The sequence below is a fragment of the Pseudopodoces humilis genome, chromosome 20, assembly GCF_049639895.1.
Source record: "Pseudopodoces humilis isolate 2021_Gansu_Grassland_sample_001 chromosome 20, ASM4963989v1, whole genome shotgun sequence".
Lineage (NCBI taxonomy): Eukaryota > Metazoa > Chordata > Aves > Passeriformes > Paridae > Pseudopodoces > Pseudopodoces humilis.
The window spans coordinates 11900799-11923101 of NC_142219.1; the positions used below are offsets into that span (position 1 = coordinate 11900799).

The window sequence follows — 22303 nt, forward strand, 5'->3', positions numbered from 1 at the left end:
CTGGGATCCACCCCTGCCTTCCTGGAAAAGGTGACTGTGCCTGTACTGCCAGGAGGGGAGGGGGCACAGGCAAACCCCAAATGTCACCCCACAGAGCTGTTCCCACAGTGCTGAACCGCGGATGTGCAGCCTGGGGGAACCCAGGTGCATCCCAAGAGGCTGCTCCAGCACGGATACAGAGGCATCCTGGGGGTATCCAGCTTTCCCTGGCCTCCCTGGATGTATCCTGGGGGGTTCCAGCTTTCCCTGGCCTCCCTGGATGTATCCTGGGGGGTTCCAGCTTTCCCTGGCCTCCCTGGATGTATCCTGGGGGGTTCCAGCTTTCCCTGGCCTCCCTGGATGTATCCTGGGGGGCTCCAGCTTTCCCTGGCCTCCCTGGATGTATCCTGGGGGGCTCCAGCTTTCCCTGGCCTCCCTGGATGTATCCTGGGGGGTTCCAGCTTTCCCTGGATGTATCCTGGGGGGTTCCAGCTTTCCCTGGCCTCCCTGGATGTATCCTGGGGGGCTCCAGCTTTCCCTGGCCTCCCTGGATGTATCCTGGGGGTATCCAGCTTTCCCTGGCCTCCCTGGATGTATCCTGGGGGGCTCCAGCTTTCCCTGGCCTCCCTGGATGCTGGGCTGAGGCCTCCCACAGCAGCAGGTGCTCACAGGGGAGTTTCTCCTCACCAAGACCAAGGATTCCATGCAGGCAAAGCAGCACTGGAGGCAGTGGGGACACCCTTCCCATATGGGAAGCAACTCACCATTCCCTTTGGGTTTCTCTCAAATCCCAAAATCTGACTTGGCTCCTGGGTTGAGGTCGTGTAGCAAACACCTTGAAACAGCCCAATCTTTTCCAAACAGCCCAATCTTTTCCAAATTTGGCACCTGCAAGGCTGTGTTGGTGCTCTGGGTGACCCCAACACCCACAGCCTGGCTGTGGATGTGGGCAGCAGCCACAGCAGGCAGAGCTGAGGTCAGAAACTCCAGAGGGATGAGGATTTAGTTCTGTGGTGAGCAGCAGCTCCCACACCTCCTCCTGGCCAGGCTCTCATGGTAGGAGCAGTGGCCTCAGAAGAGGGACAGAAGGGCCCTGCTGGCTGCTCTGGGGCTCCTGAAGCACCCAGCAGCTCTCTGGGTGGGCTGGTCAGCACTGGCCAGCTCTCAGGGAAACTCTGCCTGCTTCCTCTTGGCTCCTGGGGCTCTCTTTTGGCACAGCTGTACCTCAGGCAGCTCCTTGTGAGCTCTGTAATTCCCTGGATGCACTGGAGAGAGGCCCAGGCGTCAAGAGAAGGCAGCACAAAATCCCAGGAATCTTGCTGACAGCTGGGAATGGGAATGGGGAGCCCAAGCCCTTCTCTGCCCATTCTCAGCTATTCTGGGACTCAGCACCCCCATTCCCAAACTGGCATCCCTGCCAGGAATCTTTTGGGATCTGCTTTCAAAAGGGGTTGTAGGGCTGGGGTCTACTCCAACCCTCAAGAACAAGAGACTGACTTTTGCCTGAGGATTCCCTACCCTGCTCCACAATGGAAACTCCTCCCTCCCTCCCTCCATGTCAGTACAGACCTGGGATAGTGAAGGTGTACCAGCTCATGGAACAAGAGCAGCTTTAAGGTCCTTTCCAGCCCAAAAATCCCAAACTGGGATTGTGACTCGGAGCAGAGCCCCCTCAGCATTCCTCACTCTCTCCCCACAGGCTGCTCTTCCTGGAGCCCCAGATCCCTGCAGACCACCACCACCAAAGCGCTGGGCTCTCAGCATTTATTTCCACAGCAAACCAGTGCTCAGGGTTGCAGGAGGTGACATGCAGGGCAGGCATTGCTGGAGAGGAGGGCTGTGATTCCACGTGGAGATACCTGTAGTGCATAAGAGACTAAAGAGCATCCACCTACCTCTACAGGGCCCTAAGTGTCAGCTCGGAGAGGAGAATTACTGTGTTGCAAGTGGACAGTGACAGGAGACACGAGCTGCAGCTACTCTACACACATTGCTTCAGAAACCACAAAGAAATGCACAAACACTGTGTCACTCTGCACCCCACAGCCCCTGAGCCCAGAGGAAAACCTCTTCTGCAGTGGTTCTGTCTGGGCCTTTAAGTCAAGGTTAAAAGTCACATGCCTCGAGCTGCTAAAGCTCTTCCCTTGTAGGCAGCCAAGTCTGCGCTCCCCTAGAATCCGTTTTCTTTTGGCAAGAAGGAAGAAGGCCTCAAGCTGAAGGAATTAACATCTTGCTTCCATAATGGTTTGGCTGACTCCAGAGATGGCCGGGTTCCAGTCATCATTCCACTGTATTGCATAAATACCTATTGGAAAAAAAATGGGAGATGGCAGCGAGCGGCAGCTCCGCGTCCATCCAAGTCACTCTGGTGCTGCCCTCGAGATCCCCCAGACATCCCCACGAGCTTCCAAATCCTCCTGGGAACACTCACGGCTGTGCCACGGATCCCACCTTGGACACACACGACGGACAGACTGAAAAACGAGGTCAGGAGGTGGGCTGGGTGTGTTCAGCAGGCATGGAACAGGGCCAGGAGCTCCTCCTCTGCTTTTGGAGTCTCTGCCATGGGTGAGGTGGCCACCTGGCCCCGGCTCAGCACTGCTCGCCACCCCACGAGCCTCACTGCTGCTGGTTTTGTGGCTGGAGCTCTTTCCCAGGCCCAGAAGGACGATGCCAGGCCCAGAAGGATATTCAGGATTGGAACAGTAGCTCTAGGAACAGAGGTGAAGCAATACCTGACCCAAGAATTCAGACTGGAGAAGACAACAGCGAAACGTGAGAGACTTTAAAAACTATTGCCTGCATGGGACAGACAGTCAAACCAAACCAGACAGACACAGCCAAACAAAAATACTGCCAGGACAAGCAACTTCCTTCCCTGGAAGAGGGGGTTCCTCCATATTCCACACCAGGATCTCGCAGTGTTGACCTTCTAAGGCCACCACAGAAGGAGCAGAATGTGCAGATCCTTCCCAAGGACAACGCTCCTGGCACAGCTGTCCCTGCAAGCTCCTCCTGCTGGGCCTCAAGTACCAAAGTGTCCCTGTGCCTTTGGGCCAGGACGGGCAGGCAGACAACGGGAAGATGCTGTAGCACCAGTTTCCGAGTTCAATGCAGTTTTCAATGCATTAAGCCAAAGGATTGTCACCAAACTTGCTTCCCACGCAAGTTCTGTAGAGAGGGTAAAGCTACACTCCAGCTGCTTTTGTCCCCAGGCTGCCTTTGGCACTCACTCCTTGCCTGAGCTGTAAATCTTCTGCACTGTGGCTCGGGTGAGCTCCAAATCCTCTGGGTACCGAATTTCCAGCTCGGTATTTGCCAGGTAGTGAACGCCGGTGAACTCGGAGAAATAGCGGCCGATGTCGGGGTGAGGGATCTCCCGAGGCTCAGAATTGTACTCCAGGTTCTCTGGGAGGGAAGGGAAGCAGCAGTTACCACCCCAGAACAGCCTGCTGCAAGGCAGTGAACCCTGCACCTCTCCCAGGCCTTGTTTGTGTTTCTAGAAACACCAGATCTGGTGCTTGAAAGGAAAAATACAGCCCAGTCCAGGAAAATGTGCAGGGCAAGTCGGTGTGATCGCTCACAGAGCCTCCCCTCCTGACAACCCCACCGACCAGGGACATGGGAACTGTTCTATGGGATTGCCTGGCATTAGGCTGGAGGAGCAGGATGCTGATCCCACTCTGCTGGTCACAGGACTCGGCTGGAAGCGCAGGGAGAAGCTGCTGCACCCAGCTCTGCTCCTCTAATCCCTCACAGCCCTGCTTTAGGAGAGATCCTCCTCAAATGCTCCAAGGTGAGCCCACCTGCACAAAGCTGTCCTGGCAGAGGAGCCAAAAGCTTCCTCCCTCAGCCTGTGTTTCCACCATGCAAAATAAACTTCCCTGAATCCAAACTTCCCCAAGTCAAGTGAAAGTCCCTAAGAAGGAAGGACATGTTGATTCTTTCCCACAGCAGCTCCTTTCCTCCAGATAAACTGATCAGGCACAAGAGTTAACAACACTGAACCCCAAAGGTGACCCCTGAACACTGAACCCCAAAGGTGACCCCAGCTCAGGGCTGCTCTGCTCCGCAGTGTCAGTGCAGAGCAGGGACTGGGAGTAAATCCCCACAGGCTGGAGCCCTGCAGCACTCCCCAAATGATGTCATTCTTTTTTCCAGCACAGTGCCAGATAAAACAGGTAGTATTAGCTAGGAAAAAAAAAAAAAAAGCTGCATCAGGATCAAAGGCTGACTTTGGGCAGGGCAGGAACGAGCTGGAGTGCAGAGAATGTCATTCAGCAATAATCTGTCTCTGAAATCCAGTTCATTACTGGGAGCAGAATTCCTATTAATCCATGCAGGCTCTTTGAAGCTGCTGCATGTCAGGGTGTGCAGCCAGCAGCACCAGAGCTTTCCATGCCTCAGCAGCCTGGTGCAGTCCTAGAGGCTTGCAAAGGACCTCTTCAGATACTGCACCACTGCGGAAAACAGTCTGCACTGCTGAGTGCTCTGCAGCAGCATGGCTGAGCTGGGAGCTCAGGGAGCTGCAGGGATGGAGCTGCAGGGATGGAGCTGCAGGGATGGAGCTGCAGGGATGGGGCTGCAGGGATGGGGCTGCAGGGATGGGGCTGCAGGGATGGGGCTGCAGGGATGGGGCTGCAGGGATGGGGCTGCAGGGATGGGGCTGCAGGGATGGGGCTGCAGGGATGGGGCTGCAGGGATGGGGCTGCAGGGATGGGGCTGCAGGGATGGGGCTGCAGGGATGGAGGGAGAGCTGCAGGGATGGAGGGAGAGCTGCAGGGATGGGGCTGCAGGGATGGAGGGAGAGCTGCAGGGATGGGGCTGCAGGGATGGAGGGAGAGCTGCAGGGATGGGGCTGCAGCTGGCAGGGGGAACAGGCTGACACAGGTGAGTTCAGCACAAGGTGGGAGCCTCCCAAAGGTGCTGACGAGCAGTTTTGAGCCACGGATCTCTCTCCTGTGCTGTCACAAAGCAAACAAAACACAGGTAAGAGTGGACAGGTACCAAACTCCCTGCATGACACAGGAGTTCTGGAATTAGCTGCACTCAACCCACAGATTTCCAGGAAGGCCTCAAACTGAGGTACATTTATCTATAATAAGCTTGGGGTTATTTCTGAGCTGGTTAAATTAAACTCCACATGAGGATTTGTTTAGGATTCTTTCAGTAGAAAACTCTCCCTCTCTGCCTCCCCAGAGTCAGGTCAGAAGGATATGAAATAATCCTTCCCAAATGATCTGAGGATGTTTTAGAGGGGATATCAATAGCAGCAAGAACAAACCCTTCACTTTTCCCCAGCGATATCAGAGCTCTTGGAGGCCACAGAGATGCAGTGATAACAGTGTCTCCTACACAGAGATAACAGTGTCAGCCTACCCTCAAGAGCTGTGGGACCAGACAGGGTTCTGTTTGTTTAAACATCATTAGACACAAGATAAGTGATGACTCAGCCCCAGCAGCACTGGGACAATTACCTGATTAGGTAATTACCAAGATGCATATTTTAATATCAACCCATGGCACATGAGAATTTCTGGTTTTAAGACTTTCTGAGGCCAAGTCCTGCTTGATCTGAGCCATCAGGCTTTGCCACTTCATCTTTTTAAAGCTTCTGAATATAAAAAAGCCACTCTCAGGACAGTGTGAAAACACCTGCACTTTAAATACAGAGGGAGGAGTGTCCCTGCCAGTAAAATCACCTCTTGTCACACTCAGCACATGAGGGAGCACCCAGGGAAAGGGAATTTTGGTCAGCATTTTCCCTCCAGCAGCTTCCACATCTTCCCTCAGCCAAACACACTGTGGCTGTGCAGCTGCCCTGCCTGGATGGGACCTCTCTGTCACAGGGGGAACACAAACATGAGATAAATCAACATTTTTACAATGTACAGAGTCACAGTTGTGCTTTTCTTTTGTAACTTTCTTCAGAACCTCAGTTTAACAGTTCTTTATGTATGCCAACCACACACTCTGAGCATCAGACAAGAGTTTCCTCTCATGGTTTGTTGCATAAAGGACACGTGATGGATTTCTACACCTCCCTGCACTTGTGAAGAACCATTAATTGTTGTTCTGGTTAAGGTGGCACTAACAGCCAGGTTACCTGTGTTCCCTGGGATCATGGCATGTGGCAGTGGCCAGAACCGTGTCCTGACCCCTCACTAAATCCCACCCTGTCCAAGCTGTCAGGAGCTGCTGACAGACCTTCAGCCCTCAGCAGAAGATGAATTATTTCTTTCAAAGCAGCAACCAAGGTTCACACCACGAGAGTGTCCAAAACACTCCTGGGGGCAGGAGGAGATCACACCAGCGTGGGCCTTCCTGCCCATCCCAGCAGCGCTGGTTTCATGGAGAGCAAACAGAGCAGGCCCCGATTCAGGCTCATTTCCTTCCTCCACCTTCATAACCCTTGCTAAGCACCCTCAGTGGATCAGCTGAGCATCCCTCAGTCCTGATGTGGGCAGAGAGTGCAGCCAGGAGCTCCTGCTCACCTTGGGCAGCGTATCTGCAGGAGCCATCCTCCACCAGGACGTTGTAGAAGGGCTGGTGGGGGCCGTGGGGGAGGCTGTGCACGTTCATATTGCGGATCCACTCGTGGCCCATCATGCAGGCAGGATCCCAGCCATAAATCACACAGTTGTAGCCATACCTGATTAAAGAAATTGCACACAGAGGATGTGGAAACTCTAGAGCCAGCTCTTTTTCCTCAGGATTAATACAGCACAAACAGGATAGGAACCTCATGAGAGCTGGCACAAGGAGGAGAGGAGCACGAGGGAAAAAAAATTCAGAAAGACTTTGTGTTTGTATTTTGAGGTGGAGGGAAATGACTATGAATAACTGGATAAACAGACTGGAATAAACAGCTGAAGACAAAGGAAAACCAAATGTGAGCAAGAAAAGAGAATGGGAAGAGCTTGGAAGTCAGCAGCCAGAAGAGGAAGGAAGGAAGAAATAAGGAGGGACCAACCACCCTGCTGGGTTGTGCAACTACTCCTGTGCTCATCCCACAAATGTGGCAACCCCAACACTGAAACAAAGCCATCGCTATTTACAGAATATTTATGGGATTAACTGTGAGGTGCTGGAGCTGTCACTGCTGATGCCCCTCAGATGTGCTCGAGATGTCTTGGTGAGTCAGAGGAGTGGCCAAAGCAACACAGTGCTGGCCTGGCTCCTTGGCAGAGCAGGCAGGAACAGGGAATGAGGGAACGGGGAATAAAACTCCATTAACTGCCCTGGGAATATCAGAATCGATTTTGAAGTTGCCTCTGTTGCACAGTCCCTGGTGAAGCGATTGCTGCTGTTTCTTGGAGAGCTCTGTGCTGTGGGGATGTTACCTGTGTGACAGGATGACTCAGACAAGTCAGCCTCTCTACAGTGCAAACATTTGCTCTCTCCAGGCACTCCCAGAGCCACCCCCATTTTCCTGCACAGGACAGATGCACGTGCCTGGCATTTCCCACCCCTCCTTGGCACTAAAACCACGTCTCACTGCTGTCAGCTCAAACCCTTCTGCTCTGCTGGTACAGAGCTGACTGTGGGGAAGGCTCCAAGCTCACCTCTTGTGTTTCATGATGAGCCCAATGGAGAAGCAAACCTCCTTGTGCTTCTCATCCGAGCGGTGCTTGACCTCGGGGCCCAGCTCCTCCTTGCGCCGCTCGATGTGCTCCAGGGTGTGCTGCACCAGGTACCCCACAGCCCCGTGCTGGGACGGGTCCAGGGCCTGGATGTGCTGCAGGATGTCCAGGACCTTCCAAACCACAGCAAAAACAGGTTCAGGTTGTCCCTGCAGCAGCACAACTTCTAAACACATACAGATACATTGCTGGAGTCAGCTGCACGGAAGCACCCTGAGATCTGCCACAACATCTTCCACACTGCTCTCTGCTACAGCTTCATGTGCAGCCTATTCTTATTCCTTTTCTCTTTGTAAAGCCCCCAGCTTCCAAGGAAAGGCACTGGAGAGCACAGCAGCACCTTAAAACACAGCCCCATGAGTTCATCACGTCCTGTTTAGTGCCCACAGAGCATCTCTCAAGGTTTCTGGGGATGAGAATGCAGTTCCCAGTGTCCCAAAATGCTGCTGGGAAGTGATTCCAGGTGACTTCTGCTGCTCTTGAGAACTAATATTTTAACTTAAGAGCTTCTCAGCATGTCTGTGAGGAGCAAAAATAGGGCAGCACAGAAGGAAATGGAAATAACCTCCATGATGCTTTTCCATGGAACAGGGAACAAGAGAGAAACGCTGCTTGTCTCAGGATGACTAACGAGCACAAAGCAGCAAGGTCTGCAGATCCAGAATTCCAGCTTCCCAAAACCCTCTGGCACAACATCAGAGCATCTGCTGTCGAGTTTGTGAGAGGCAGGCAAAGCAAATTTTATTTTTTTGGTAAAAACAAGGAAAAAAACCCCAACCTGTTGTATAAACATATTGGGAAAATACATTTATCTGTCTCAACATCAGATATGTCAAGTCCTAAAACCTGCCACACCTTTGGCACCTGGAAAAAGGATTGTCTCCTTGACCATTGGTTTGTTCATTAAGCTCAGAGCAGCAGCAGAAGAGGAATGGAATCTCAGGCTGCTCAGCATGAACAGCAGCCAAAACCCAAGGAAAATCAATTTAAATAAAGGACAGGTGAGTAATTCATGAGAAGAAACACAGCTCAGGCTTCTTGGCCACCTTAATGCTATTAAGAAGGATGTGAAAATCCTGAAAAATCCTAAAGGAATGAAGTAACCACAGCTGCCAGAGATTATTGGGAATTTTATTTACTGTTAATTACAAATACTTAGGGCAACATTATGTGTAGCTCTGCAGGATTTTTTAGATTTCCTACCCGTCCACAAATCTGGCAGCCCCTGTCAGAGCTGGTACATTGTGTCCTGTCAGGCACAGCATTCTCTCTGGTTAGCTGCAACCCTGCCTGACAGCCTGGAACGGCTGGATGCAATCCTGAAAAACCCAAATTTGCTCATTTCCATTGCATCTGGTGCAGAGAACTCAGTAACACTCAGCCCCAGGGTTGGGTTTTGTGCTCTGAGGGGCTGCAAATCCAAGTCTGGTGCTCTCCAAACACGTCCCTGAGTGCCAGGTAGGGGCAGGAAGATCCTTCAGCGTTCCCTATTTATATCCAGTTGCCACTTCAGCTCAGTGAGTCCCTCCCATACACAACTTTTTGGTGCTGGTTTTTCTGTGCTGACCCTAAGATTTGCTGCTGTAAGAAAGGAAGGCCAACAGTTTGTTCTTCAAAGGGAAGGAGGCAGCTTCTCCAGCAGTCCTGTTCCAGTTGATTTGGTGGGAAGAGCTTTGCTTTCTGCTCAGCTGTCCAGCCAATATTCCTGTTCCCTTCCCAAACCTCACAGGTGGAACTGGCACAGGCTCCACTAAACCAGCACATGGAATTTTAAGTAGGAAAAACCTCTGTGCTGCAGTGACACACTAAAAAAACCCAGACTTTTCTGAGTTACAGGCTCTTCCCTGTGCCTTCTCCTGAAAGTGAAAGCCTTGGATGTTCAACCTGTAAATCTCAGCACCTTCTTTCCCACACTCTCAACATAACAGGACTGGAGTTGTTACCCTGAAAGAAAAGGAATTCCAAGGACAGGAATATCAAGCTGCTTTTTCACAAGAGCCACAGATTGTGTGGCCAAGGTTGGGAGCACAGCTTTGGTTTTATTTATAAAAGATAACTTCCTGAAGTTTTCTGATAAGGTAATTGCTCCTCTTCCAAGAGCCCAGCAGGAGTTTTACCACAATTTAGGCACAGAGCAAAAAGGATGCTCTTACAACTCACAGTGCATGGTCTTGGCTGCAAGACAAGCTGTAAATAATAAATTATGACTCAAGGCTGCTCCCAAGTCACCCCCAGGACAAGCAGGCAAGAATCATCCACTCTCCCTGCTTCAAATTGATTCCCTGCAATGTGAGAACTCCTCCAACTGCATTTATTACAGAAACAACTTGTGGCAGACTGTAATGCAGGCTGACATAGCCCAAAAATCAATAACCCAGTGTTAATAGAGCTCAGCCTTTCCCAAAACATTCCCTGAGTGCCCAGGTACCTTTTCTGGCCAGATTCCCAGGTGGAAGTACAACCTGGCCTGGAGCATGAGGTGCTGCACATTGTCTGGATACATGGCCAGGTACAGGTCCAGGGAGTCTCTCAGGAGCTGGTAGGACTGGTCAGTGCTCTCTCTGCCAGCAGAAAGGAAACTCAGCTGTGAGGCTCTGCAAGCCTGCCCCCAGAGCTGCCAGGGACAGGGCAGTCCCCAGAGGGATGCTGCAGGTACAGCACCTGTGTGTTACAGCTCACATGGGGACTCCAGCATGGATTGTCTGTCACCCACCACATCAGCCTGCCCCAAGGAGAAGCACAGCTGATCACTGAACTCTGCCCTCCCACCCACTGCTCTTCTCCTCGGTCAGACAGTGCCACACAGAGAACTCGCTCTCCAAGCCATTTCCTTCTGTTCCCCTGACACCTAAAACAATCCTTCCACTCCTGTCAGTCTGTCTACGGCTCAGGAAAGGGATTATCAGGAGGATCTGAAAACAAAACTTAATGTTCTACACACCAACATTTCAGTAGCTCTGAAAATGCTCATCTGAACACGGGGGCTGTGCCTACCACATAACAGAAAAAGGCTCTGCCCTTAAGGTGGACAGTCCCCATCAGCTTTGCACAGAGAAAATAAAATATCTTGTCTATTTTCTTGAGAGAAACTAATTTCACTAAATATTTTTATTCCCACTCAGATGCAGGTGATTGAAAGCACCCACCCAATGCTTTGTGGCACACAGAATTTTCAGGCTCTCATGAGCTGAGTGGAAGCAGCAATATTGGACAATGTACCCTGGGTCCTTTTTTTCAGGATATTTCATGTTGATCCTCAGCTCACCTCTTGCCAAGGTTCAGGAGATTCCCCACCATGCGCTGCAGGACCTCCTTGGAAGTCACCACTCCATAGAACTCCTCTGTCACGTGGTGCCCGATCAGGTACTCGCACTCCTTCACTGTCAGCTGCTTCCCCTTCCCAAAGGCGTCGATGTAGGTGTAGTCAAAAATATCTGTGCTTCTGAAGAGGCACCAAAGAGACCAAACTGTGATCAGAGTCTCGTGGTAAAGCAGGATTTGCTGTTTCTGTTCCTCCCTCAGCACTCCCAAGCTGTGTCCTTCATTCCTCAGCTCCCTCCTAAACAGAGACTACCTGGTATCTTCCCTCTTTTCTGTAATTCTCACATCACCTCATGGGCATAATTATTTCAGGAAATCTGTTATTATTCAGCAGCAGAACTGAGCTCTAGGAAAGCTTTCCTAAAGATCTGATCTTTCCCTCTGTACAGGCAGATGGAACATAATGAAACACTCTCACATAGGTGTGGAGCTGTAAATGTTTTCTGGTTTTTGTCACTCTGGGCACAATTTCAGAGTTCAGCAGGTCACTCACCCTTCTTTCCCTTGACACCACCGCAGTAGGAAATGGCTGGGAAAGTTGACAGGCTCCAGTTTGACTCCCAGCTGCCTGGCAATTGTTAAATAAAGCACAGACAAACTGATGGGAATTCCTGTCCTGCGGATCAAAACCTGGGGGAGAAAAACGTGACAAAAACATGGGCAGGATTCAAGAGAAACACAAATTTCAAGGGTTGATTTCACAACTGAAAATACAACTTGACAGAATATACACTGAAGAATGACATATTTATTTAAGAGTTGCTCTTCACAGAGAATTATTTGTCTGGCTACATTCAGACAAATAAAGTGTCTCAAGCCTTGCAGGCTCCCAGTTTTTACCTAACACATACATACCTGGTGAATGTAGGAATTCAGGGAATTGTAGTAATCCAGCTCATTTCCTTTGTATTTCAGCTGCTCATACAAGACACAGTTCATGGCATCAAGCACCTGCCTCTGAAGTTCCACTTCTGGAATGAGAACCTCTCCTGGAAAACACATGCAGTGAAATAAAGACTGAGAAAACAAGAGCACTCAACTGTTATGCAATGAAATCTTCACATGGGCAGGCTCAGTCTCTCCTTGAAAGGCAGAAATTACCCAGTGTTTATCAAACTAAGGAGCAAGATGCTGCCTGATCTTTGGAGATGATAAACATGCACCTTTCCACTGATGATTTTCTGAGATTGGCAGGAAAGAGGTTGCTTCCCAGTGCCACAGCTCAGCTATAGATAACAGGACTGGTGAGATTTCAGGGACAAATGGGAAAAAAACAGAATTCCCCTCCCAGTTCTTTTATGCATCAGATGGACTGAACCCTGGGCTACTGAACAGCTGTTTCTTGAATGATGGCTTAAGTAAATGTCAGAATTTTGTTTGCCAGGGGATAAAATCAACAGCTCTTTAAGCTGCCACAACTCCACGGCTGTTTCAGCTGTGTAGAGGTGCAGGAAGGCTCTGCAGGAAAGCACATTTCTGTACAGTACCTGCCTTGGAAGCCAAGCTGGGGTGCCTGGGGTTCTTGGTCCGCAGCACTTTGCGCACTTTGTCTGTGATATCGTCCACCTGAGCCTGGACACTCTTCAGGCAGATGTCTGACAGGGGGTTGCAGTATTGATCAATCAAAACAGCACCTGGAAAAAACAAACTACATAAGAAACAGGACTTCAGTTTTTATTTTGCTTGGTTTTGCCTGCTCTACATTCCAGGCATGCAGCGAGCGGTTGCAGCAGAACAGCAGAGCTCTGTGTTTGAAACCTGCAGTCATCTACTGGATTTGTCACACGAAATACAGAGAAGGAGCTGACATGAGAAATGACCAGCTGAACTCAGTATTCCCCTCTCCACCATGCTGGAAGGTATCTGTACCTTGAGCAGGAATGCTGCTGGATCGGGCTTGACCAGCTCTGCGCTCACACCGCAGCTCCTGGCTCCTCCCCAGCGTGCAGAGGTTTTTATTCAGAGCCTGAAACAGCTTCACTCAAACTGTCTCAGTTCTGCCTTCTCCCTGTCACATCCTCCGTATCATCCTTGTTCATCATTTCCTTGTCTGCTACATTCATCTTTCTCTTCCACGCCTGCTCTCCATCTTCCTAACACAACCCAGAACAGAACAAACTTTCATGTTCTTCCTGCCCAAGCCTCTGCAGGAAAACACTTCCTTCTCACAGAACCTTCTCCTTGGCACCACTGCTCTTTCCAAAGCCTCCTCTTGTTCAATCTTTGGAATCACAAAAGTATCTTTAAAATAAAATAGCTACAAGGATTTTGCATGGACCATACCTCTTCCAGCCTCCTGCATGGCTTTGTCAGCATGCCCATGACAGGGCTGTAAATCAAGGAATTCAGCAGCGCCCTGTGTCTCCTTTTTGTCCTCCCAAAGTGTTCCCTGTGCTGACCAGGTGAAAATTCCCCCAAAAAATTCCTGCTGGTGCTCCAAAGGCACCTTCATGGCAGACAAATCACATGTATTTGTGACCCACGTGATTAAATCTCATAACTAATTTGTTTTTTTCTAGAAAAGGCCATTTTCTGCTTTCCCTTCTTGCCCTAACAGCTCCTACTTCAAAGTCTATTGCATTAACAAGAACCAGCTTTGGAGCTACAGCCTCTTTTGTTCTCTTTCAGGGACATTTTGGAGTGGGTACCCAGCGGAAGGGACTCTTCTACAGCTCCTGGCAGCTTCTGAGCCATTCAGGATACGGAAGGAGAACAATCCACCAGACTGAGGACATGAAGAGCAGAAGAAGCAGGAGAAAGAGCTGCTTCTTTCTCAGCAGGTGGAAGTGCCCTCCCACCACGTGCCTGGATTTGGATTTGCTTCCCAGCAAAGTCCAGCACTCAGTTCTTGAGACTCTCCCAGTGCTCAGGCTACAGCAATTCCCCCTGCCTGCTCCCTGCCCTTATCTGAGGAGCTCCTGGGAAAGGAGAAAGCAGGGAGCAGACTGGGAATCAGCTCAGCTGAATGCAGCCCAGGGGCCACAGCAGCAATGTCAGTAATTAGGATGTCGAGCTACAGCTCATTTCCTCAGCACCCTGCTCAAGATTCCAGTGTTTTACCATTTCCTGCCTTCAGCCCAGCTGTCCAGGGGTGATTCTTCAAGCACACAGCACTGACAGCACCTGATGTCATCCTGACATTTTGCTACAACGCCGCTGAGGGATGGGAAGGATTCCAGGCACATCCAAAATCCAACCTGAATTCTGAGTCATTAGTCAAGGGCTTGCTGGAATCTAAGCAAGACAGGCTCCTTGCAAGTCAAAGCATGATGGAGAGCTGTTATTAGGTGTCCTAGCTGGGCTTTCTGCCAAGGACTCACCCTCCAGAAACGACTGCCGCTCCGTGGGCCGCTGCAGATACTCCTTCAGGTTCTTTAATATATTCTGCTGCCGTAGGAAATAGAGAATTTTCTTTGCATAGTACTTCCAGGTGAGACCTTTCCTGCACAGTTAAACACAAGAAACATTTCCCTAAATGGGTATTTGAAGGGTGAACAGTTGGTTTAAGTTTTCCAGTGAACATAAGTTTACAGTTTATTGTTTTTCTCAACAAGCACTGTCACTGAAAGTCAACCCAAAAGGGGAATGTTGAGAGGAATTTGTCATAAAAAGCCACACAACCTGCAACACATTGCTCCTGTCATCCCAAATTTTCATCCCATCACTGATATATCATTTTGAGAAGACACATTATCATGGGAAACAACACAGATCCTAATTAAAGGAGTTCAGGAGTATCTGATTAAAATCCAATACTTTATTCATAAAACATTACCCTCTGTCTGACTGCATCTCTCCAGAGCCACTCTTAAAGCATCCTCTCAGCATTAAAAATAGATTGATGAGGGACAAGAATGTCAGTCCAACAGCATTCAGAAGAAAAACAAAATTCCCCAAAGGAAAACCAGTTCTGTACCTTTGAAAAGGCAGGAGGAGATCAACAGTTGCTCTGTAGATGACACAATTCCAAAACTTTTTACAGTAAAACCTCTCCATCCTCCTGGACAGGAGGGCAATCAAATCTCATTATATTTTATCTTCTCCCAGTAAACTGAGATCCTCAATAGGGACAACTGCTTTATTGGGATATCTTCCAGGGAAATGATTTAGCCTAATGCTCCTGAATGGCAATGATTACAGCTTAATCAGGGTGTAATTAGCATCAATTCTGCTTTATGGGGAGGCATTTGGCCACTGCAAAGCCTCAAAAGCTTTTTAACCAGTTGTCAAATGAGAGATGCTCAGGCCCAGCTCAAACAGAGAAGGCAATAAAATGGATGGGAAAAGGCAAAAATGAGATGATTGCCATTCCAGTTGGGTTTTTTCAAGCTCTATTAACAGTCCCTCTAATCAAGGCTATTAGGCCCCATTAAGGACATTTATCATAGCTTTGTATCACACCAAATCCAGCCTGGGTAGGTGGTACCAGCAGAAAAACCTTCAAATAAAACCTTCAAATAAACTTACTCGTGTTGCCCAGTGCTAATCAAGGTGATGATATTACCCAGGCAGACAAAAACCAGGAATTTTATTTACCACCTGTCTGAATAATTTACAGAACTGCACATTTTGCAGTGGCTGAATTCAACTCAGTTGCTTCCCTGGGGACAAAAATTGGACCAACCTACTCCAGCTCAGAAAAGGAAATAAAAAGCTGGAATTTCATTGTACAGGGATTCATGGTGGCCATCCTGAAGGATTCCTGCTTCCCTGTGGTGCTATGGCCTAATCCTGCAAATCAGTTCAGCAAATTGATCCAGGCTTAAATCAAAAAGGAACAAGAGGATGGGAACAGGCAGAGATGAGGGTGCATGGAGATCCCAAGAGAAGCCATGAGCTGGCAAAGAAATAAACAACAAAAAGCAACACAAAGCCAGAGGATCTTCTTCTTGTGGGACAAGGTTTCCTCTGGAAACACTCAATTTGTTGTGAAATCAGGCCTTAGCAAGCCTGGGGGTGCTGTTTAATGAGTGACCAAGGGCAGAGGATGAGGTCAGGCATTAACCAGGGTATTTTTGTCCTTGAACTGGTGAAAGAGGAAGATCTCTGCCAGTTCTCAGCCCTCTCTTACCTTCCTTCCATGTTGAGGATACACATCAGCTCATCCTCAAAGAAATGGCTGGGGCACCCCAGAGTCTCAATGTCACTGAATCCATCACAGGGGACCTGCCAAAGCAGACAAGGAGTTATGCACAGCACAACAGATTCTCCCACAACTTCAGAAAAACTCTCAAAACTCAAAAAATCTGTCCTACACTTTTCTAATTTATGAAAAATCTCAATTTTTTTCATGTCCTGCTGCCCAGATACTCACGGTCTGTACTCATGGAGTTATCATTCCATTGAGAACCCCAGGAACATCCTACAGCAATTTCAGCCAAACTCTACAGCATTTAGGGCTGTGATGGTGAGTTCAGGACCAGCAGAATCACATTTATGCAGGGTGGGCACAAGCTGAAAGCGATTTTAAGGTGGAATCAACTTCTGCTTGTGGTTGACTGAACCTCTCCATACACCCCCCTGTGCAGGAGATTAATCCTGGGTGAAGGAATGAAGAGGCAGGAGCCTTTATTTTTTGCAACAACCACTTCTGCATCTAAATTCAGAACAGCTATTTTCTTCCAGAATTCAGAATTACTTTTTAAACTTTGGCTGAACTGTAAAAAAAAAGTCAGCTTTCAAGCTTTTCACTATAGGATATGGGTTCATATATGGGTTGGAAGCCTTTTCCTCTCAGCTCTGAGCAGGGAATCAAGCTGCAGCTCCTGGCCCCACAGGAGATGGTTCTCATCATGAGGCCTTTGGGTACTGCTTAATGGTCTCTCCATAGTCTTTGCATACATGATCAAAACAGGAGGAATCCAGGAGCTTCTTCTCCCAGTTAATGCTCTGACAATTCTCCATGGACAAATGTCTGGCTGCTGCAGAACAGAGCAGCCAGGAGACACCAAACACCCACCTGGCCCCGCTGCCTTCCTTCTGCACAGCAGCCGTAAAAGGGGGGCTGCATTAGTGGCTCTTGTGTGGAATTTTTGAATTCAGCCAAAGTTACAGGCAGTATTTGTATTTACTTCACAGAATTCCAGGCAGACCCAGCTGTACAGCTTGCCAAAATCCACAGCCACCTACCAAGCAAACAGCCAAGTGACTCCTGTTTCATGTGCACGTCGGTGTGAGACACCACATTTTCACCTTTTCCCCAGCGAACACAGAAGCATCTCAGGGTCATGGCTGGCTGGAGAACTTTAAAAACACACTTTGCAACTGAGTGGCCCTGTTGTGCCTTGTTCCTGAACTCAAAGGGCTTGTGACAGCTCTCAGAACTTGTCCTTGCACAAGGTCTGCAGCCAGAAACGGCAGCTGTGCTTTGAGTCAACAAACTCTGCGGCCCTCAGAATTCCCAAAGCCAGGAAAAGCAAAGAGCTTTTAGGGCTGAATGCAATCCCAGAGTGTGCTGCACTCCACACACCTCTGGATTTGGAACTCTCTCCTCTTTTGGCTGTGTTTCACCATTTTCACGCAAAGTCAGGAAATACAAAATCTCTGCACGGTTGAGGTGATGTGGAGAGAGGGGGCAAAAGAAAATAACAAAAAGTACTGATCACAATCAAGGAAGGGAAATCCTTGAATTATGGAATCATGGAATATCCTGAGCTACCACAAGGATCATCCAGTCCCACTCCTGGCCCTGCACAGACATCCTAAAACCCCACCACATCCCTGGCAGCGCTGTCCAAACGCTCCTGGAGCTCTGGCAGCCTCGGGGCCATGCCCATTCCCTGGGGAGCCTGGGCAGTGCCAGCACCTCGGGGGGAAGAAGAACCCTTTCCTAATATAAATAATAATAAAGACTAAATATATACTATATAAATAATAATAAAGACTAAATAAACACATTTTTAAAAAGGCAAAACCCCCCTAAGAAATAAACAACTTTTGAATGGCGTAAGAAGTTTTAAAGCAGAATACACCCTGGTGATGTGAATGCTCAGGCAGTGTTGAGGAAACAGCCTCAAGCTGCTCCAGGGGAGGTTTAGGTTGGATATTAGGAAAAATTGATTAATTGAAAGGGTTGTCAAGCATTGGAACAAGGTGCTTAGGGAAGTGGTGCAATCAGTGTCCTTCAAAGGGGTCAGAAAATGTCAAGATGTGGAGCTTAGGGACACGGTTCAGTGCTTGGACTTGATCTCTGAGGTCTTTTCCAATCTTAATGGTTCAATTAATGCTTTTATTAATGATTCTATTAGACAAGTGGCCAGGCTGCTGCACACACACATAAAGAGAGGAGGACTTACATGTTCTGAGAAGAACCTTTTGGAGAAGGAAGCCACGATCCTCTGCGCTTCCAGCCCCGCGTTGTGCCGCGCCTTGTACTCCTCCAGCCAGCTGACACTGTCACTGTGGCTGTAGTACTTCAGCAGGGATGGCCACCTGCACAGGCAGACACAAATTAACACATCATTAATATTTCACATCCCTGACAACCTCCTGAATGACCTGAGGAGCTGAGACAGTTCCCAGACACTGCCCAGCTTTAAATTGTATTAAATTACCTCAGACATCAAAGCACAACTCCCTGACTGCAGCTGTGCATTAATGATTATTTAAAAGCGAGCTCTCCTGAAACCTTCAGAGGCTCCCACTCCAGGATTTCAGTACCTAAACATCCTAAATGCTTCAGTTTCATAATTAAAAGAGTTTACCACAAAGAAGTGTCATGTGGAAGCCAACCAGGCACTGAACAGAAGGGGAATTCTTTGTCCTGTGTTCTTCCTACCACCTCGGGGAGCTCATTAAAAGGCTGCACAAAACACAGCTCCCTCCACTGCCCTTGCTGGTGGCAACATCTACGGGAGGAAAACACAATCCTCAAGTCAAATTGTGACAGCTAAATGCTTCTGCAGTTTGGTTTTGAGACAAGAAATAATTGTTTGAAGAGAAAAAAAAAACTCCTCAAAGCTTTCTCGTAAAAAAACCCCCATCTTTGCTGAGACTCAAAGTCCACACATTTCACAGCTTACTCAGAATTTCAAGGTTCAGCTGAAAATCCAACTTCAGGGCATGCTTTGGGGGCTGTTAGCAGCACCTTTTTGAGTAAAGTGGGTGTGTGCTGCCACAACACAGCTTTGTGCCATAAAATATGTGCCAGCACTGCAACTCCTGCTGCTGTGAAGACACCAGGATCACTTGTGTGAGAAACGTGAACAAGAATCAGCACAGATGGAAATACTTTGGAAATGAAGCTGAGAGAAAGGGGTTTCTTTTCATTTGCTGGGGGATTTCTTCCACATTTTGAAATGCTGTTCATTATTACTGGTTTATACAAAAGATTTTCCTTCGGCTCCATGGGTCATCTTAGGTTCTTTTCAAGTTATATATATATTTATGCATTTAATTTGCCAAATACAGAAATCACTCCTCCTGTATAATAATTATTACCAGTGTCCAAACCACACCTGGAAGATATTTCACTGCTGGTTAATAATAAAACTCCCCTGCACTTGCCTCCACGAAATAAAGTCAAATAACCTCACATTACATAACAACCTCCCTCCTGATGGCTCCCTGGCCCCTCAGCTACTGCTGAAATGCAGCCACCTCCCAAAAACCACCACAGTCCTTTATTTTGGGACGAGGAAGGAGAATTTCATGGGTTGGAAGAGAGATGAAAGTGCCATTTCTCACAATGGAATCCAGCCAGGATGGCAAGGTCAGGGTGAAACCTCCTGCCAAAAATTCCATTATCAAGGAGAGAGGAGGAGAGCAGCGCATGCCAATCACCCACCACATCCCATTCCAGCTGCTGGATCCCAAGCAGGGTGGAACTTGCAGGAATTGCAGCCACTGAACAGGTGACAGTCAATCCCAGAGCCACGGCTTGGTGGAGTGGGGCAGCTGTAGTTGTTCAGCAGCTTTTTTTCCCCCCGTGAAAAGGGAACAATCCCCACATTTGGGCTGTGCTGGACTTCAGGAGCCAACTGGCAGCTAGAGAATGCAATTCTGCTGCTTTTCCTGTGCCAACACAGACAAAAGCAGGTAAGAGATGAGCAGGTGCTACCCTGGACAGCCTCGGGGGTGAGGGGAGGTGCCTCCAGGACTGCTGAAAGCAGCGCGGCATCACCAATATCACACCCACCCTTCATCCCCAGCCAAAACATGAACAGTGATGCTGAGCACAGCACCCTGGGGGAAACAAAAGGATCCCAAGGATCTGGGTATCTGTGACAGCAGCTCTTCCAAATCCTCACGAATAAACACCTCTGTGCTGCCCAGTATCAGTCCTGAGATGGGTCCTGGCTGCTGTTTTGGAGGCTCCTGGAGGGGTCAGGGAGGCCAATCCATGACCCCAGTGCATGGTTCCACTGCCAGAGCCTGGGCTGGACCTGGGAACGCAGGGGATTCACGTGTGGAAAGGGCCACAGAACCGATCTCTGGCCAAGGGCGATCCCCTGCCAGCAGCAGGCTCAGCCTGGCCCCTCCCCGGGGGATTTGGGAGAGCAGGCAGCCTTGTGGAAGTCCTTGGGGCAGCGCAGAACACCTGCCCGCAAAAGCTGTGGCTGCCCCATCCCTGGAAAGGTTCCAGGCCAGGCTGGATAAACCTGGAGCAACCTGGGACAGTGCAAGATGTCCCTGCCCGTGACAAGGGGCGAAACGACGAGTTTAAAGCTCCCTTCCCACCCAAACCGCTTTGTGCCCCCACGCTCCCACCCGGAGCGCCGCAGGCTCAGCCAGCCCGGGAGGAGCTCGCTGTGGAGCCGGGAAGGCACGAAGGGATCGGGGGGGGACGGCGGCACTTCCACCACCCCAGGCACACGCGACCGTGCCGGGCCGGGCTGGGCCGACCACCGACCCCCGGTGAAATCTGGGGGAGCCGCTGAAGGCCCGGGGGAGCCGCTGAAGGCCCGGAGGAGCCGCTGAAGGTCCGGGGGAGCCGCTGAAGGCCCGGGGGTGCCCGTCCCTTGCCCCCCCAGCCCGGGCGGGCCGGGCCGCACGGCGGTGCCCACCTGAGGCGGAAGCGCTCCCGCCACACCTTGCCGCGGGGCTGGCACGCCTCGCGCAGCCGGCGGCAGGTGCAGGACACGCGGCCGATGTCGGCGGCACCCAGCACGTCGCAGCAGAGGATGAGCTCCAGCAGCTCGCCCGGCAGGTCCGTCAGGCCCGTAGCGCCGCCGCTGCCGGGGCCCGCCGCCTCCGTCGCCATCTTGGCTGTTTACCTGCGCTCCGGGGCCGCCGGCGCTTCCGGGGAGGGGCGGCCCGGGGAGCGTCCGCCAAGTGCGGGCGCCGCGCCGAGCGCACAGAGAGCAAGGGAGCGTCTGACAAGTGACGGCAAACGCAGGGAGCTGCCGCTGGTGGCCGCAGGGGAACGGGGGCACAGCGGGGCCTGCCAAAGGGAAAAAGGGCCAAAAATGGGCCTTATCGATGTGATCAATATCGGAAATGGGGTGCCGAAAATGGGCCTTATCGATGTGATCAATATCGGAAATGAGGTGCCAAAAATGGGCCTTATCGATGTGATCAATGTCAGAAACAGAGTGCCAAAAAGGGACTTAATTGATATGATCAATATTGGAAATGGAGTGCCAAAAGGGGCCTCATTGATGTAATCAATATTGGAAATGGAGTGCCAAAAATGGGCCTCATCACTGTGATCAATACTGGAAATGGAGTGCCAAAAAGGGACCTTATCAAGGTGATCAATATCAGAAATGGAGTGCCAAAAAGAGACTTAATTGATATGATCAATATTGGAAATGGAGTGCCAAAAAGGGGCCTCATTGATGTGATCGGTATTGGAAAAGGAGTGCTGAAAAGGAACTTCATCAATGTGATCAATATTGGAAATGGAGTGCTGAAAGGGGCCTCATCAATGTGTATCAATATCAGAAAAGAGGGACCAAAAAGGGATCTGTCAATGTGTATCAATATCAGAAAGGGGTGCCAAAAGGAGGATCTCATAGTGGGTATCAATATCTGATATGGGCTGTCCAGGGGGGACCAATCAATGGGATCAATATCTAATATGGGCTGCATAGAGGGGACCAATCAATGGGATCAATATCTAATATGGGCTGTCCAGGGGGACCAATCAATGGGATCAATATCTGATATGGGCTGTCCAGAGGGGACCAATCAATGGGATCAATATCTAATATGGGCTGCATAGAGGGGACCAATCAATGGGATCAATATCTAATATGGGCTGCATAGAGGGGACCAATCAATGGGATCAATATCTAATATGGGCTGCATAGAGGGGACCAATCAATGGGATCAATATCTAATATGGGCTGTCCAGAGGGGACCAATCAATGGGATCAATATCTGATATGGGCTGTCCAGAGGGGACCAATCAATGGGAT

General features: G+C 49.8%; 1 protein-coding gene across 1 annotated transcript; it reads right to left on the bottom strand.

Annotated features, from left to right (window-relative positions):
* Positions 1-1729: 1729 nt before the first annotated feature.
* Positions 1730-21149, bottom strand: FBXO21 (F-box protein 21). Its single transcript, XM_014253923.2, has 12 exons — positions 20948-21149; positions 18239-18374; positions 16015-16109; positions 14264-14385; positions 12431-12577; positions 11799-11932; positions 11437-11573; positions 10888-11064; positions 10051-10183; positions 7545-7735; positions 6474-6631; positions 1730-3387 (listed from the first exon to the last, which is right to left on the bottom strand). Exons 1-12 carry the CDS (start codon positions 21142-21144, stop codon positions 3209-3211), a joined length of 1806 nt encoding a protein of 601 aa, XP_014109398.1. The 5' UTR covers positions 21145-21149; the 3' UTR covers positions 1730-3208.
* Between the last annotated feature and the right edge of the window lie 1154 nt (positions 21150-22303).